The sequence below is a fragment of the Oryctolagus cuniculus genome, chromosome 4 (assembly GCF_051225735.1).
Source record: "Oryctolagus cuniculus isolate XC-2025 breed Fujian yellow rabbit chromosome 4, ASM5122573v1, whole genome shotgun sequence".
Classification (NCBI taxonomy): Eukaryota; Metazoa; Chordata; class Mammalia; order Lagomorpha; family Leporidae; genus Oryctolagus; species Oryctolagus cuniculus.
Genome location: NC_142870.1, coordinates 80,130,087 through 80,147,478, shown reverse-complemented (window position 1 = coordinate 80,147,478; position 17,392 = coordinate 80,130,087). Strand labels below are relative to the sequence as shown.

Below are 17,392 nucleotides of genomic sequence, written 5' to 3'. Positions count from 1 at the left end.
AGCTCTCCCATAATCCCTAGTCTGCTTCCACTTTCTTCTAGGGTTTCCAGGGCATTAAAGATATCAGAAATTCATAATGAGATCCTATCCCATCAAAGGCTGTGCAAGGCCCTCATACCACTCTCTGGAAGGGTGAGGAGTAGGAACCCAGGTACTGCTTTGCTGTTAAAGGGTGAGCTATAAGAGTACAGAGCTTATCGTCCCTAGAGCAGAAGGAGGTGAGAATTTCCTAGGAGGGGCCCAGGCAGAGAATCTTAGAACAGGGACTTACTAGTTCCTTGACTGTGCGAGTTCTATCCCCTGGTACCTAAATGGCAAGGCACGGACCTCTCCTCAGAAAGCTATCCAGACACTTTCCAGTTTCAGTCCCCCTTCCTCTTTCCTCCCCCTCACTGCCTCCCTCACTTGCCTTTCTGATTCATACTTCGTAGGAGGTGATTCTGTAGACCCCACCACAGCCCAGAGCAGTTCCACTTCAGCCTGTAAAAGGAAGCTACCAGCATTTCAAAAAGGAGTGCTAATTTTGAATGGCCCAGCTTTGCTTCCCAGCCTCTCTGTCCATCCAAGGGCCTCCTTGGGGCCATACCAACCCAGCCCACTCATTTCTTATCTGTCCTCATCTTGTATTACCCTCCCCAAGCATGGCACTACTATTTCTGAGTCTTCTAGCCAGATGACATGCTCTCTACTAGACCTGTCAATCAAGTACATTGAACCCTCAGGTCCTTACCAACTACTTCACTAAGGTCCACGTTCCTCTAGTCTCCAAGAAAGAAGCATCCTCCCCTGGCTCAAGGCTGACTCATCAGCTTATCTTGAGACTCACTGCCCCAGACTCTTCCAGGACCTTCCTCCATCAATTACTCCTCTCTTTCCTAAATATCCTTTCTCTTTCTTGTGCCTGCTTGCGCTTATTCCCCACTCCTAGGTATTCTCATATCTTCCCTACCCAAAAAAAATACCTTCCCACTACTCTGTTCCCCATCTCCAACTCCCTTACTATTTTTAATTTCCCCTGCACAGCCAAACCTTTTCAAAGAGTCATCTATATGCACTCCCACCACTTCCTCCCCATCCACTCACTCCTCAATTCTCCAGCAATTTGAATTCCACCTCCCATGTTCAAGTACTTTAAACTGCCGTTTGAAAGGTTACCAACGATCTTCCAGTTTCCAGAACCAACGGCATTTGCTCAGTCCCCATCTCCCTCTACCTTCTGCAGCACTAGACATGCTGACCACCTGTTTTTCTCCGCACACTGCTGTCTCCTGGTTCTCCTCCAGCCCTTCACTTAAACCTACAGTTCTGTCCTTGGCCCTCTGCCCTTAAGTCTATATAGGTTTTTCATTTATTATCTCATCTATTCTGATAGCTCCAGCCATAACTTCTTTCAGATACCTCCCAAATCTATATATCCGGCTCTGGCCTACCTCCAACGCTCCAGACTCCCTCTGCTATCCGCCTACTGAATCAACACCTCCCTTAGCTTTTTCACTGACACCTGAAAAGCAACATGTCCCAAAGCAAAGTCTCCAAGTCTTTCCTCTCCTCCTGCCTCCCCACAGCTGCTGTTCCTCCTCCCAATTCCTGATTTTCATTAAAGGTACCTCCATCCTCCCAGCAGGTTAGGCTCTAAACTTTGGAATAATCTTGGATTCCTACCTCTTCCTTGAAACTTCTGAATTCAGATCACTATGTACTATAGACTTGATCTCCACAAGCTCCCTCATATCCATCACTTCCTCTCCATTTCTACTGTGGCAACTCAGGTTCAAACTCCCCTGGCTTATGGCAGTGGTCTTCTAATCTGTCCATGGTCAGCAGTCCCTCCCCAACTCCAGCTGACCCTTCACAGGGCTGCCAGATTTATCCTCATGATCATGTCACTGCTCTATTTAGAAACTTTTAGCAGTTCCCCAAAGCCAGTTGCAGAAAGACTAAATTCATTGGCCTTCCATTCAAAGCCTTCATGATGTAGGAGCTGGGTAAATGTTTGATAAATGAAGAAATCAGTCAAGCTGACCCCCACCCCCTCCTGAGTCTCATCTCCCATTAATCCTCCAACTCCATCCTCTGATTCACACAAACTGGACAGTTTACTGCCTCCAAACATGCCATGAATGTTCATACCTCCATCTAACACTATTCCAACCTGGGAACACAACACTTTGTGTCTTTTCCATCCAAATCCTATCCATCCTTCAAATCCCCACTCCAGGGGAAGTAACCACTCCCTTAAGGGGAACACTTATGAACCCCTTTTCATCTTCTGCTTGCATCCATGTTCTCTACTCATGTCCAGCCCCCTTTTAATAATGCCATGGGTAGAAGGAGGAGACAATACTAATTCTCCAACAGCTTCTACTTTACTTTCCTGAATTAATTCCTCTGTCTTCCCAGCTGATTCTTTCTGTTCCCTCACATCTTGGCAGACACGATTTCAAGCAGCTCTATTGATCCAACAGCTCTGTGGCTGTCAGTCATTTCCTAGTTATTTTGCTGCCAGTCATTCAGGCACAAAGGAGTGGCAGAATGAGTCTGAACTGAATGCAGAGAAGGAGCAGGAAGGCGCACTCCCCTGCACCCACCTGAGGCTCATTGGAAGGAAGAACTCCATTCTGGTCAAGCAACTCCAGATAGCACCAGGCCATGTAGACCAGCTTGGGATATAGTGGGGGAGGGCTGGCATTTTTATACTTCTGTGAAGGAGGAGAGAACTGGAGTGCTCTGACCTGTTGTAAGAGGGGACCCCATTTGGTGCTGGGGCACCAAAATGAGGACTGCATCTCTTCCTGGACTGGAAAGGTCCCATGAAGGTTAGGTTAAATAAGATAATACTTGTCAGAAGAGACACTTAGAGTAACAGAATGTTCTATTTGGAAGGAACTATCTACATATATTTGGACAGTACTAAAAACTTACAAAGATTTTTTACATACGGTGTCTTATTTGAGTCTCTCCACAGCTCTATAAGGGAAGGGGGTGCAGTGAGACTATTATCCTTATCTTATTTGTTAAAGTTGCTTATCCAAATCATTCCTGGAAAGCACAGAGAAGTGTCCATCTCATTCTCTTGCCTGATCTCCTCAGTCTCCTTCACAGACTTTTTCTCCTCCTTCTAAACCCAAGTGCTCCCTGAGGGGGTATATTTATATCCATTTCCCTTCCTGCTCTATATTCTTTCTTTTAATGGTTTCCTACACTCCTATAGCACAGTATATTACCTCAGTAGTGAATCAAACACATGATTAAATGAATGGCAGAAAGCTGAGACCCAAATCCCAACCTTCTACACTCAGGTCCCTTGACTTTACCATAATGCCTCTCTGACTCCTTCTCCCATCCATGTCAAAATCCCTGCCCTGCACCCCTTCCACAGATCAACAGCCTCTATGCCAACACCTTCACTTAATAATGAAGCAGAAACAACAGGGATGACTAGGATTCCTTGCGCTCCTACTGTGTGTTGAAGACCACTAGAGACTTCATACACATTTTTTTCTCACATGCTGGAAAACAAGCTTTATGAGTCCCATTTTGCAGAAGACTGAGGATGAGAGATCCTATTCCTAGTTAGTGTTGAGCCTATCTGATCCAAAACCCATAATCTTTTGGCTATAGAAAGATTTCTCAATCTTGCCACTATTGGCACTTTGGGACTTTGTTGTCCTGTGCATGGTAAGATGTTTAGCATCACCATTTACCTCTACCCACTAGATGCCAGTAACAACACCCACCCCCCTGCACCCAGTTATGACAAACAAAAAATGTCTGCAGACATTGCCAAATGTTCTCTGGGCAGGAGCAATTCTTGAGAACACTGGGCTATATCATACTACCTACCTCCAAAAGCAAACTGTCAAGTATCAGAACCAGAAAAAATTTTGAAAAGTAAAAGTGCTCATCCTCCAACATCTAAGAAGGACCCTAACTCACATTTTCTAAAGTTTTATTGATATTTACAGTCAGCAAGATTTTTCTTATTGCTCACCTAATTTCTTTCTGTAGTTTGTTTTTTATAACAGTTCATCATCCAAAGGGTTATCAAATATAATGGGCAGAATGTGCCAATAATAAAGTTAATAATGACTGGTAACACAAGGATGAAGCAAAACCTCCCAAATCTTAGAAAGGCAGACCTGGATGGATGCCACTGATATGTTCTAAAACATATGAATGCAGAAAAGCCTATATAAATCAAATGTCAGATACGCCTCTCTAGAACCACAAAGTACACTCAATACCCGCCCCCAAGATCCTGGAAATTGGTTGAACCAAAAACACATTTAATGATGGGTGGAAGTAGAGAGGAATCAAGAAGGAACAACAAACACTGAATTAAGTATCATGTACTGGAGCATCAAGCACAATGTCAAAAAGACATGTTTTTCCTTTGCTGCAAAAAAGAGCTCATGAGGTACCCGGCAGTGCATAGACTGGGTGGTGATATTTACTCAAAGAATTGCACGCATAGATTGTTATTCCAAATATCTCTCCTCTCTATGATTTGTACATGACAATAGTTTCAATTATCCTGTCTAGGTGGGATGGGAGTCACTATTTGAAAGAAAATCCAAGGAATCATACAATGAATACACGCATACCATCACCTAGATTCAACAACTGCTTATGTTTTGCTTGTTTGCTTTATCTATATTGGGAATATTTTTGATGAATCATAACCTTTTTAATGTTTGTTATTTATTTTCATCTACTTGAAAGGCAAAGAGATGGAGAGAGATCAACTTTTCATCCAGCGATTCACTCTCTAACAGCCAGGACTGGGCCACGCCAAAGCCAGGAGCCTAGAACACCATCCTGGCCAGGCAGGGTCAAATCATATATTGTCTCCCAGAATACTTCAGAAGGGAGCTGGAAAAGAAGCAGAGAAGCCAAGAGTTGAACTGGCACTCTGACATGGTATGTGAGGATCCCATGCAGTGGTTCAACCCTCTGCGCCACAATGCCTACCCTGAATCACAATCTTTTTAAAAGTCCTTGTCCTTACCTGCAAAGACCAAATAACTTCAATGGGGGAGGCAAGTCCTACATATACAAAAGGGCTAAATAAAAATATAATACCACTAATGAAGTGAGAAAATGAATAAAGTGAGTGGGCTATTTAAATTTTTGTTTGTTTATTTGAGAGGCAGAGAGACAGAAGGAGAGGACAGAGAAATGGTGTGACAGTTCTCATCTCTGGCTCACTTCCCAAAACACCTACAATGGCTGGGGTTGGGCACGGCCAAAACTAGGAATCCAATCTGGTTCTCAGATGTGGGCATCCCAACTGCATCTGAACTTTTAGGCTAAAGGTTCATCACCAGTGAGTGCTTTAGACTTGGTCTTGGTAGGCTCTGAAAGCTCCCAAAAGAAGGTAGGCTTGAGTCCTCAAGAATAGTTGGATTTGGAGCATGGTAGTACAAAGGCAGATGATTCAAGAAGAATATAAGTCAATGTGTCCTTGGACGGTGAGAAGAGCAGTGTGCCTGGGGCTGAGCTGTGGAGGATAGACTTGATGCTAAAGGCATCAGGAAGTCCCTCTAGATTCATAAAGCAAGTAGTGATGTGATGAAAGTAGTGTGTTGGAAGTATAATCTTCCTACATGTACAATATGGAGTAGAGATTTCAAGGGAGAACGAGGGCCAGGAAAGGAGTCTATGTTGAGACAGTGGCAGGACACTGAGGATGAACACAAGGGCTAGCTGTGAAAGATAAAACAGGGTTTGTGAGAGAGAGGTTCCTCACAGACAATACACATGAAATATCATGACTAGAAGAGAATAAATGCAACCTACAGAATTTTAAAAGTTGAGCTGGAAAGACATACAGAATGGAGTTTGAGCTTGGCCAAAGCCCAAGAAACAGCTAACATTCCAGTTGAACATGCCTGGATTCACAGGACCAAACTCACCAGAAAGACAGTAGTAGTTCTCGCCGCATCAATCTCTTTTTACTTATCTTCTTGATATTCTTTTCCTTTGAGTCTAAAGAAAGAAGTTTCTCCTCTGCTCACCGAAGCTAAGCTGTTACTTTTGTTAGGAAACCCACTATTATCTCACCTTTTCAGGTATCTAAGAAAAATCACCCTAGTACCTTCACTTTTCCCCCTCCACAAGTTTTCTTCCTGTCCCTCCAAAGCTGTTCTAACTCTGTCAAAAACAAGAACAGAAACTCCTTTCCTTGATTCTAACACCCCTTTTGGCTAGCACACCCTTCTTTCTCCTTTCACTGATAAGCTTTTCAAGTAACTGATTCCCACTCACCAACCCAAATCCCTACTCTTAATGCCTCTTCTAATGCTGTGATTCCAGGCGCTCACAGGGATCTTCTTCACAGATGCCCTAGGACTCCTCCTGCTCAACCTGTTTGCAGCCTATCATCACAACAGAGCCCACACTCACTCGCTGGGTTCTTCAGGAGCAAGTCCCCATTGCTATCACTTCTAAAATAGGAGTCCTCCTCCCAAAATCTAACTTTAGTCCTTCCCCTTCTTCCTCTAGAGCTGATCCACTCATGAAGCCTCAGCTTCTTTCAGCTTTCCGAGTCAGCGTCGCCAGCCCTCACTCCCTGCCCATGCTCCTATCTTGAGTTCCATACTTCCAACTCCTGACAAATCAACTATAGCTGGATGTCCCTGGGTTGCCTCCAATTCTTCATGTCCGAAGCTAACATCATTACCTGCTTTGTCAAACCAGCTCCCATCCTCAATCAGATCACATCAGTCAGTAAGAATATTATCAGTCTTCTAGGGGCTCAACCCAGCTACTTTAGTTTCCTGGTGGGCTTCATTGTCTTACCCCCTATAACTAGTATGTCAGCAAATCCCAAAATTTCTACATCTAAAGAGCCCTCTCAGAGTTTCTGCCACCAATCAGACCAAGCCCCCTCCTCCTCAGCTCTAGATCTCTTTTGCATCTTCTCAGACTCCAATGTTATTTCTTCCTCCACAATTTACCAATCATACTACCCCCAGATTACCCCTTCCAAACACCACTTTCTTCATAATGTGCCCTTGTTCAAGAGTCTATCATGACTCCCTACTGACCCCAAGTGAAATCCAAATTCCTTTTTTGGGCTTTCAAGACTCTCCCTGTTTTTCCCTACACTTATCCATCCCTGTTTCCCATTCCTCACTAACCTACACCTTCCCCTCTGTCACCCCATGCTGCTCAGTGCCCCCAAACCCACCCTTCAAGGACCATTCCAGGTTTCATTTCCTTTACAGTTTTGTCAACTTTTTAACTCATGGAACTATATTGCTTAGCAATTACTTAATCTCTAATTGAACAGTAATCGTTCATCTTCTAAAAGTTCTTTTAGAGCAGGGACCACTTTGAATATTTCTTTTGTATTCCACAGCACCCTGGACAGCAGAAGCGTCTTAGTAGGGGATGAAAGATCATTCTTAATTGGTCAATTGGTTTCTAGTCCCAGTTCTGAATTCCCTTATCCCCCCTCCTCAACCTTATAATCATGATCAATAAAATTATCATAACATACTTTCTCAGGCTTAGAACAGAAAAATTCCCAGAAAGATGATCTGAAGTCTGCCAATCTATAAGAACAGTGATTGGGTGTGTGAGTGTGTCTGTAATGAGGTGAATTCAGGAAGTGAGATTTAGAAAACCTAGCTTAATCACTTGGTCAAGAAAACTGAAATGCCAAATAATCAGAAGAGTACAAGTGAGGAAGCAGAATGACAGAATCATTTGAAATATGCCTAATTAGAGGCACAGTTAGCCAGAGTTTGACAAAGCAATTGCCCATCTGACTTCTATGCATGCAAGACTTTCCACCAGAAAGAAGGAACTAAGCCTGGTGCTAGAGACTTTGAAACTTTGTTTGACGCCTTCCCAATTGTTCAGCTGAATAAATTTATAATCTACTCATCCTACCAAGCCTACTGTTATGTTCCACAGAGATGGGGAATCAGAAGGAGGAAGGTTCAAAAACATGGCTCATCCAGGCTTAGGAATCCCCAGCAAGAGCCTAGGCTAGAGATTGAAATTAAGATGAGCATCAGGAAACAGCAGAGAGCCAAGCAGAGAACACGGGACCCCATAGGGTAGGTGGTGGTCTGGATCAACTCTTTCTTGACAACCTGTTACCTGGCATCAGTCATTCCAAGGTTTATGCATTGAAGATTTCACTTTTATCTGGGTCTAAGTGCACACCAGTACTGACCTTCCCCTGAGCCCCAACAGGGCAGCCCAAGCAGAAGGAGAATATCCCCAGAAGGAAGGAGTTCCACAAGAGACTGAACCCATCTGCTGCTTACTTTGTGACTTGAGCCAGGGTTAGACAATATATGCCAAAGGTTGCATTTTGAAAGGGAAAAGGAGACATTGGGACATTGAAGGCTATTAACATATTAACACTGTGGGAATTTCTTTGTCCGAAATAAGCAAACCTCCAGGAACCAAGCCCTACTCCAGGGACCTGGGACAGAGAATGGATGGCACCTAGTGTTTGGATGGTAGGAAAAAAAATAAGAAGTAGACTCCAAAGGATGAGTTGGGATCCAGAAAAGGAAGGTAGGAAAGCTCATACTTTAAGACTCTTTCCTCCAGAGCTAAGAAAACACAGACTTTTGCCTCAGCTGAGAAGCAAGGGGGGCAGGGCTGGCCAGCTGGGTCCTCCTGCTGTGTTCTTGGGGTATCACTTTGCTCCCAGAATCTCTTGCCTAGATTCCAGTTTATAAACTCTGATCAGGCACCTCTAGAATTCATGCTTTGGATGCTGGGCAGTGAGTGTGTGTGTGTGTGTGTGTGTGAGAGAGAGAGAGAGAGAAAGGGTATATAAAATCCATGTCTGGGGAGAGGAAGGAGGGTGGCTGGGAAGGTTGAGTGGGGGGGAAGCAGCACAGGAAGACAGAGCCCCCTCCCACTTCCCCAGGCCCTGGTGTCAGCTCCTGTCCTTCAGCCCTTTCCCTGTAGCTGAACTGGAGAATGAATATATGGGCAAATCCAGTCTTGATTTCCACAGCCACAGTCTCCTCAACAAAGCATCCCGCCTCCTTCCCTACAGATGACCTCCAGTGCTAGGCAGCCGGGTTAGGAAACAGATGGATGTGCAGAAAGCCTCCACAGCAAACCTGACCCCTGACCCCGCAGGTTCATGTCTTCTAACCCAACTTTTCCAAAAGGGAGGGCAGATGCCTGGGACCCTATAACTTATAGGGCTCCTTGGGACAAAGATTCCAGACAAAATGGTTCCAGGCATGTGAGGAGATGCAGAGCTACACCTGTGGAGCTGGCAGAAGCCACAAGTACAGGGGAGGTGGGGACTCTTTGGACATTAGAGAAACAGGGGGGCCACAGGTGGCTGGAGACTGGAGGTGGTCAGGGTCTGTGCTGGGGAAGAGACCGTGTGGCCAGTGACCCGGAGGAGCTAGACCTGGGGCAAGGGAGGTGGCGGGGACAGCAAAGCGCTGACAGACTTCAGAGCTCTACACACCACGGCCGAGCAAAGACTTGGTGGGTGTGCGTGAGAGGGACGCTAACTCACTCTTCCAGGGAGGAGTGATTCCTATGAAAAGCTCATCCGTTCCCAGAACTAGAGAGGAGGAGGATGATGAGGAGGTCCGAGGCGCCCACCGCCCAAGTGCCGGGTCTGCCTCTCCAGCCCGAGCCGCCTGCTCCCTACTCGCGCCCGGCACGATCGTCCTCTGTCCGCCCCGCTCCTGACCGTCAGTCAGCCCGCAGCCGGTGCTTCCCCCGGGCTCCGGACCCGGCCGGGAGGAGGGCTGTTGGCCCAGGGCGGCTGGAGCCCCGCTGACAGGCACGGGGGGGGGGGGGGGGGCAGGGAGGGGCCGGGACGCCGGTAGCACGAGCGGCGCGCTGCAAAGTGATCCAACATCGCCCCATCCCCGCGCTCGCCAGAAGGCGGCTCGAGGGGACTGCCTCCCGCCTCCCCGCCACAGACTCCCGCAACTGGGGTGATCGCCGAGGGGCGCCGGCTCCCAGCCCCCACGCCCTTCCCAGATCGCAGGCAGCACTGCCGTAGCAACGCGAATCTCGGCAACTCCAGCCCCGACGACGAGGGGGCACTGCCCTCCACGCGCACGCCCCTGCAACAGCCCTCCTTCCCCAAACTTGTCCGACACGCCGCGTCCAGGCAGCAGCCCTCACCGCCGGCCGCCCGCGCCCTGCCCAGCTTACCTGTTCGGAAAAAGGCGTCCACGTCCGAGTCCGCTGCTCCTCCTTCCTCCGCTGCCCCCTCCGGGGGGTTCATGACTGGGGGCGGGCGTCCGCGGGCAGCTGCGGGCCGGCAGAGCCTGGGGCCGAGGGCTGCTCGGCGCCCGGTGGGCGGAGGGCGCTGGGCACAGCGGCCGCGGCCGCACAACCGGCGGCCGCGGGGCTTCGAGGGCGGGCGGCGGGCGGCGGGGCTGGGGCAGAGGACGCCAAGCCTCCCTCAGACGGAGGCACGCGGCGGGCTGGGGGCGCCTGCCGCCGGCTCCCCCATGGCACCCCTTCCCCCGGGCGCAGGGCGCTGGCCGCCTGCTGTGTGGCCGGGGCCGGGGCCCGGGGCCGGGGTCCAGGCTGCCTGGGCGCCCGCTGTCCCCCAGCAGCGGCAGCTGGCTCTCCTCCTCGCCCGTCCGCCTGTCTCTATTGTTCAGCCCTGCTCGGCTCTCTCCTCTTTATTTTTCCTCCTCCCTCCCACCCTCCCTGTCTCCCTACCTCCTCCCTCCCTCCCTCGTTCGCCTGCTCGCTCGCTAGCTCGCTGCCTCCCTCCCTCGCTCGCTCGCCCGCTCTCTGGCTCCCCCTCTGGCTCCCGCCGCCGCGGCCGCCGCCGCCGCCTCCCCGGCTCCTCCCCCGGCTCCCGCTCCCTCAGTCCTGACTAACAATGACCCGGGTAGCTCCGAGCTGAACTGCAGCTCCGGCGCGGGCCGGAGGAATCGCCGCTGGCCCCGGGCGGCGCCGACTCCTGGCTCCCGGCGGCCCCGCGCCGGCTCTCGGGGAGCCGAGCCCGAGCCGCGAGCTATTGTTCGGGGCTGCGCCAGGCCGGCTTCCTGAGCCCCGCAGGAAAAGCCCGGGCCGAGGAGGCGGCCAGGAGGGGGCGGGGCGGCCGGGCGCACGCCAGGCTCGCCGGGGCTGCTCCGCGGCCCGGCTCGGTGCGGTCCCTTCAGCGCCCGCCGCCGCCCCGCCCCGCGCCCAGGTGTGTGAGGGGCACCCCACGCCGCCTTCCCGCCGCCTTCAGACCGTCAGCGGGCTCCGCAAGCCGGGCTGCCCCGTCTCTAGAGGCTGGACTTCATTCCCCTCCTTCCTGACAAGTTCTCTCCTACCTCCTCGCCCTCCACAGCCTCTGGCATTTTTCCTCACCGTCGCTCGCTAGTTTCCCCCTTCTTTTGGCTTTGCCCTTCCTTCTGCCCTCTGGAGCGCCCCTTGAAGCGTCTCTGCCCGCCTCTGCCACTCTTTGTCGGCCGCCTCCTCTGGGGAGCCCCCCCTGCCTGTCTCTGCCTCCCTCTGTCACCCTCTTCTGTCTCTCATTTGTCTCTGTCCTGGCTCCGTACTTGGCCCGTATCTCACGCTCCCCTTGGACAGCTGTCAAAACTCCCTAATCCCCGGGGCCTTCTCTGTTTTGTTCTTCTCCTTCGTGTGAATGGAGAGATCCAGTTGGCGGAGGGAGGGGGCGGGGAGGAGGTGTTACAGCAAGCTGAATTTCAATTAAAGTGGGGAGAGGGGCTTTGGGGGGGGCGGTGAGGGCAGAAGAGAAAGCAGATGCTGTATGGGGTAATTAATGCAGTGATTGTATTGTGCCAATCGGTTTTTAGGCAATCATTAAACAATAATTAGCCAGGAGTCTGTTTATAGTTCGGTGTGAGTGCGGAGCCCACCGCACAGAGGGTCTGGAGGTGGGCGCCTGCTGCAGTGTGCTGAGGGCTGCCTGCTGGTGGTCTGACCTAACATCCAGTGGGTTTCCTGTTGGCCAGAGGCTGATGGTCCCCAACCCCTCAGTCACAGTCTCCCAAATCTCTTTGTCTCCTGCAACTTACTGGGGCCAACTTCTTTGGGGCCTTTATCCTTCTTTATCTAGGACCTTTATCCATCAGCTGGGTAACCCTAATAGCAAATAAAATGAATCACCTAAAGTTTTTAGTGAATGCTTTTTAGCTCCCTGTACTCATCACTTTCTTTGCTGAATTTCACAAATGCTCTATTTTCTTTTGCATCCATGGGAAAGAAAAGAATAGTAAGTACTTACTGTCTCCCACTGTGGGGACATCTATCAGACCCCAGTAGTTCACAAATTCACTGCTGTGAGATCTAATTCACCTGGCCCTGATCTCTTAAAGTGGCTCAGTGCAGCCTGATGCCCCCTACCCACCACATTCTTTGACAATGAAAATATTTCTCATCTGTCTTTTCTAAGTGTTCCCCTTAACCCTATGCCTGGCCCCTGGCCTGCCCACGCATACATGTGCATGACCTCAGAGCTGCTGTTAACTACCCTCACTGTGCAGATGCAGGACCAGAGGCCCAGCAATGTGATAGCTTCTTTAGAGGAAGATTGCTGTCAAAATCTCAAGAGTGAACTGGAACAGGAGAGCACCTTATTCAAGCATTCTAAAAACAACAACAACAACAAAAAAAGAATTCCCTGTGGATTTCAAAAGGTTTTTTTTTTTTGCTCCAAAATAAACTTAATTGTAATGCCATTGTTCCATTAACTTTGTATTGAGATTGATTTATTTATTTGAAAGGCAGAGTTACAGATACACAGGGAGAGACAGAGAAAAATCTTCCATCTGCTGATTCACTCCCCAAATGGCCACAATGGCTGGAGCTGGGCCAGACCAAAGCCAGAAGCAAGAAGTTTCTTCCATGTCTCCCACATGGGTGTAAGGACCCAAGCACTTGGGCCAATCTCCACTGCTTTCCCAGGTACATTACCAGGGAGCTGGGTTGGAAGTGAAGCAGCTTGGACTTGAACTGGCGTCCATAAGGGATGCCAGTGTCACAGGTGGCAGTTTTACCTACTACACCACAATGCCAGCCCCTCCATTAACTTTTTGAAGTATCCTCATATGATGATACAGATTTTTTTTAGAAGAAATGTGACAATTTCTATTAAAGTGTTAAATGGTCATAGCTATATTAATAGCTTAATATATTAAGACAAAGATCTCAGAGCAAAGAATATTAGCATAGATAGAGAGGAACTCTTCAATTCATCAAGAGGACCTAAGAATCATCAGTGTATCTGCACCTAATGAGAGAGCTTCAAAACACATGAAGTAACACTGGTATGACTGCAAGGACAGACAGATTCATAATTATAGTTAGATTTCAATGTCTGTGCCACTCAATAATTGATAGAGTAAAGAGTTAAATAATCAGTTAAAATATGTAAGATTTAAACAATGACATCAACCAACTTAACCCAACTAACATGCATAGAATACACCACTCAATAACAGTAGATACCCTTGTTTTCCAGGTGCAAAAGTAACATCATGATAAACCATATACTGAGCCATAAATGATCCTCAATAAATTTAAAAGGATTAAAATAATTCAAAGTGGTATACAAACTACACTTCAATTGTTTTATAAGCATCAAAGTTTGCTTCATGACCAGAGAAAATTATATTAGAAACAAATTTATAAATATCAAAATCACCCAAATATTTGGAAATTATGTATTAACTAAATTATCTTTGGCCATCTAAGAACTTAAAGAGGATACTAGAAAGAATTTTTAAGTGAATAAAAATGAGAACATGATATAAAGATTTATGGGATATAGCCAAAGCAGTACCTAGAATTAAATTTATAGTGTTAAATACCTATTTTAAAAAGAAATCCCTCAAATAAGTGACCTTCTATCTACTTTAAGAGAAAATGAAATCAAAGTAGAAGAACTGAAATAATAAAACAGCACAGATGGGGCCGGCACTGTGACGTAGCGGATTAACGCCCTGGCCTGAAGCACCGGCATCCCTTATGGACACCAGTTCTAGTTCCAGCTACTCCTCTTCCAATCCAGCTCTCTGCTATGGCCTGGGAAGGCAGTAGAGGATGGTCCGGGTCCTTGGGCTCCTGCACCCGAGTGGGAGACCTAGAGGAAGCTCCTGGCTCCTGGCTTCGGATCAGCGCAGCTCTGGCCGGAGCGGCCATCTGGAGAGTGAACCATTGGACGGAAGACCTCGTTCTCTCTCTGCCTCTCCTCTGTGTAACTCTGACTTTCAAATAAATAAATAAATCTTTTAAAAAAAGCATTGTATAAAAACAGCACAGAAAAAGGCAATGAAATAGATAATAGGAAAACCAAAGAGAAAAATCTATAAAACCAAGTGAATTCTTTGAACAGATCAATAAAATTGGTAAACCTCTATCCAGACCTATCAAGAAATAAGAGAGAAAAATCAAATTACTATCTAAATAATAAATACTATCTAAATACTAAATAGGAGAAATGACAGAGGTGACATCAATGTAAAAAGAATAGTAAGGCAACACATGTTATGTACAACTTTATGCCAATAAGTGACAAATTACATTAAATGATCAAATTCCTTAAAGAAAAACAAATTATAAAGCTTATTCAATAGTTGAATGATATTTAAAATATAAATTCTTAACTATATAACTTATATGACCATGTATCTATTAAATAAATCAAATGTACTGTTTAAAAAGTTCCCAGAGGGGGCTGGCATTGTGGCATAGCAGGTAAAAACCATCTTCTACAACACCAGCATCCCATATGGGAGCCAGGCTGTGTCCAGGATCCAGCTCCCTGCTAATGTACCTGGGAAAGCATCAGGAAGTGGTGCAAGTGTTTGGGCCCCTGCACCCATGTGGGAGACCCAGGAGAAGCTACTGGCTCCTGGCTTTGGCCTGGTACTGCCCTGACCATTATAGTGAACCAGCAGATGGAAGATCTCTCTCTCTCTCTCTCTCCCTCTCCCTCTCCCTCTCCCTCTCCTCTCCCTCTCCCTCTCTCTCTCTCTCTGTAATTCCACATTAAAAAAAAGAAAACCTAAATATTTAAGAAAGAAAAAAAAAAGCTTCCCAGAAAAACACTCTCAAGATGTCTTCACAGTAAACATAAAAGGAAGAATTAATAATAATTCCACAAAATGTTTCCAGGAAAGTGAAGAAAAGGGAATACTCTCCAACTATTTGTATGAACCCAACATGATTTTGACTTCAAGACTGAACAAAAATCATATAAGGAATAAAAACCTATGGACTCTGGTAGGCATTGGCACAGCAGTTAAGACACCGCTTGGGAAACCTGCATCCCACATTGGAGCTCTGGTTGAATTCTGCCTCTTCAACTTCCAATCCAGCTTCCTGCTAATGTACACCCTGGGAGGTATCAGGTGCTGGCTGAAGACCTGGGTCCCTGCCACTCACATGGGAGACCTGGCTCCTTGAATTCCTGGCTCCTAGCTTAAGCCAGACAACCGCAGCTGCAGTAGACATCTGGGAAGTAAAAGAGTGGATGGGAGATCTCTCTGTTTGTCTCTTTCTCTCTGCCTTTTAAAACAAACAAGCAAACAAAAAAACCTGTAGACCACTATCTCATGCACACAGGCAAAGTTCTTTTAAATCATCAAATTGAATAATATATAAAAGGGATAATACATCACACTCAGCTGGGTTTAAACCAAGAATACATGGCTAGTTTAACATTTGAAAATCTATCAGTGTAACTTACCATATATAATGAGTTGAATTGTGTCTTCCCAAAAGATGTGTTAAAGTCCTAATCCCTGGTACCCAGTCTACAACTTTATTTGGAAATAAGATCTTTGCGGATGTAATCAAGTTTGGATGAGGTCATAAGCGTGGCCTCTAATCCAATACATCAATTTCTGTCCTTATAAAGAGAAGTAAACTCCATGTGAAGACAGACACACACACAGGGAAATGCCACGTGACATTAGAGTCGGAGACTAGAGTGATACAGCTGAAAGTTAAGGATGCCAAGGGTTGATGGTCACCACCAGAAGCCGGGAAGAGGTGAAGGAAGTTTTTACCCTGTGTCTCAGAGGGAACATGGCCCTGCTGCAACATGATTGCCTGCCGACACCCAGACTCCAGGACTGTGACAGAAAAAACTTCTGTTATTTTAAGATATCCAATTGGGGGTATTTTTTTTCAAGCAGCCATAGGAAAACAATATTTTTTTTGTATTTATTTGACAGGTAGAGTTATAAAGAGTGAGAGAGAGAGAGACAGAGAGAAATGTCTTCCTTCCATTGGTTCACCCCCCAAATGGCCACTACGGCCGGCACGCTGCGGCTGGTGCGCCACTGATCCGAAGCCAGGAGCCAGGTGCTTCCTCCTGGTCTCCCATGCGGGTGCAGGGCTGAAGCACTTGGGCCATCCTCCACTGCACTCCCGGGCCACAGCAGAGAGCTGGACTGGAAGAGGAGCAGTCAGGACTAGAACTGGCGCCCATATAGGATGCTGGCGCTGCAGGTGGAGGATTAACCAAGTGAGCCACGGTGCCGGCCCCGGAAAACAATATTTAAAAAGAAAAATCATATGATCATCTAGACAGACACAGGGAAAACGTGGCGAAATCCAACATCTGCCTCTGATCAAAACTGAGCAAATTAGGGATAGAAGGAGCTTCCTCCACTCAGGAGGAACAAAACACCTATGATTAACATACTTAATAGTGAAAGACTGAGTACTTTCCACTTGAGATCAATACAAGGATGTTCACTCTCACTTCTATTCTACAGTGTACTGGATGTTCTAGCCAGCACAATAAGAAACAGAAAAAGGCATCCAATTTAGAGAGGAGGAAGTAAAACTGTCTTTATTCATAGACAAATCATAGAAAATTTTCATAAAATACATAAAAAACTACTGGAAGTAATAATGAGTTTAGCAAGATTTCAACATTAAAAATTGTTTTGTTATATGCTAGCAATGAAGATCTAGAACTTGAAATTTTAAAACGTCACCAAATTAGCATGAAAAAATATGAAATATGAAGACCTCATTGATTTTTAAATATTCAAGACTCATAAACTGTAAACTACAGTATATTATGAAAAAATGTAAAAAGACCTAAGAAAATGGTGAAGTAAATTGTGTCATGGGCCAGGAGACTCAAAATTATAATGTGTAAATTTTCCTCAAATCGAATTGTGGATTCATTGCAATCCCATTTAAAATTCCAGTAGGTTTTTTGTAAAAAGCATCAAGTTGATTCAATGCAAGAACCCAGAAAAGCTGAAACTAACAAAAAAAGAAGCTGGAGGACTTACACTACCCAATTTCAATACTAATTATAAAGTTACAGTAATCAAGACGATGTGGCAATGATGTAAAACTAGACAAAGGAGGGGCCGGTGCTGTGGCATGGTGGGTAAATCTGCCGCCTGCAGTGCTGGCATCCCATATGGGCACAGGTTCAAGT

General features: G+C 46.7%; 1 protein-coding gene across 31 annotated transcripts in view; it reads right to left on the bottom strand.

The window, feature by feature from the left end:
* Positions 1-17,392, bottom strand: part of KALRN (kalirin RhoGEF kinase) — a 777,940-nt gene that overhangs the window by 713,728 nt on the left and 46,820 nt on the right. For 4 of the 31 annotated variants that reach the window (XM_089331834.1, XM_051859230.3, XM_051859244.3 and 1 more), the window contains exon 1: positions 10,165-10,654. The exons of the other annotated variants lie outside the window; for them this stretch is intronic. In XM_089331834.1, coding sequence (XP_089187960.1) covers positions 10,165-10,237 — 73 coding nt within the window. In that variant the 5' untranslated portion in view covers positions 10,238-10,654. Of the gene's footprint in view, positions 1-10,164; positions 10,655-17,392 lie in introns of those variants that run through there. 31 annotated transcript variants of the gene reach the window in all.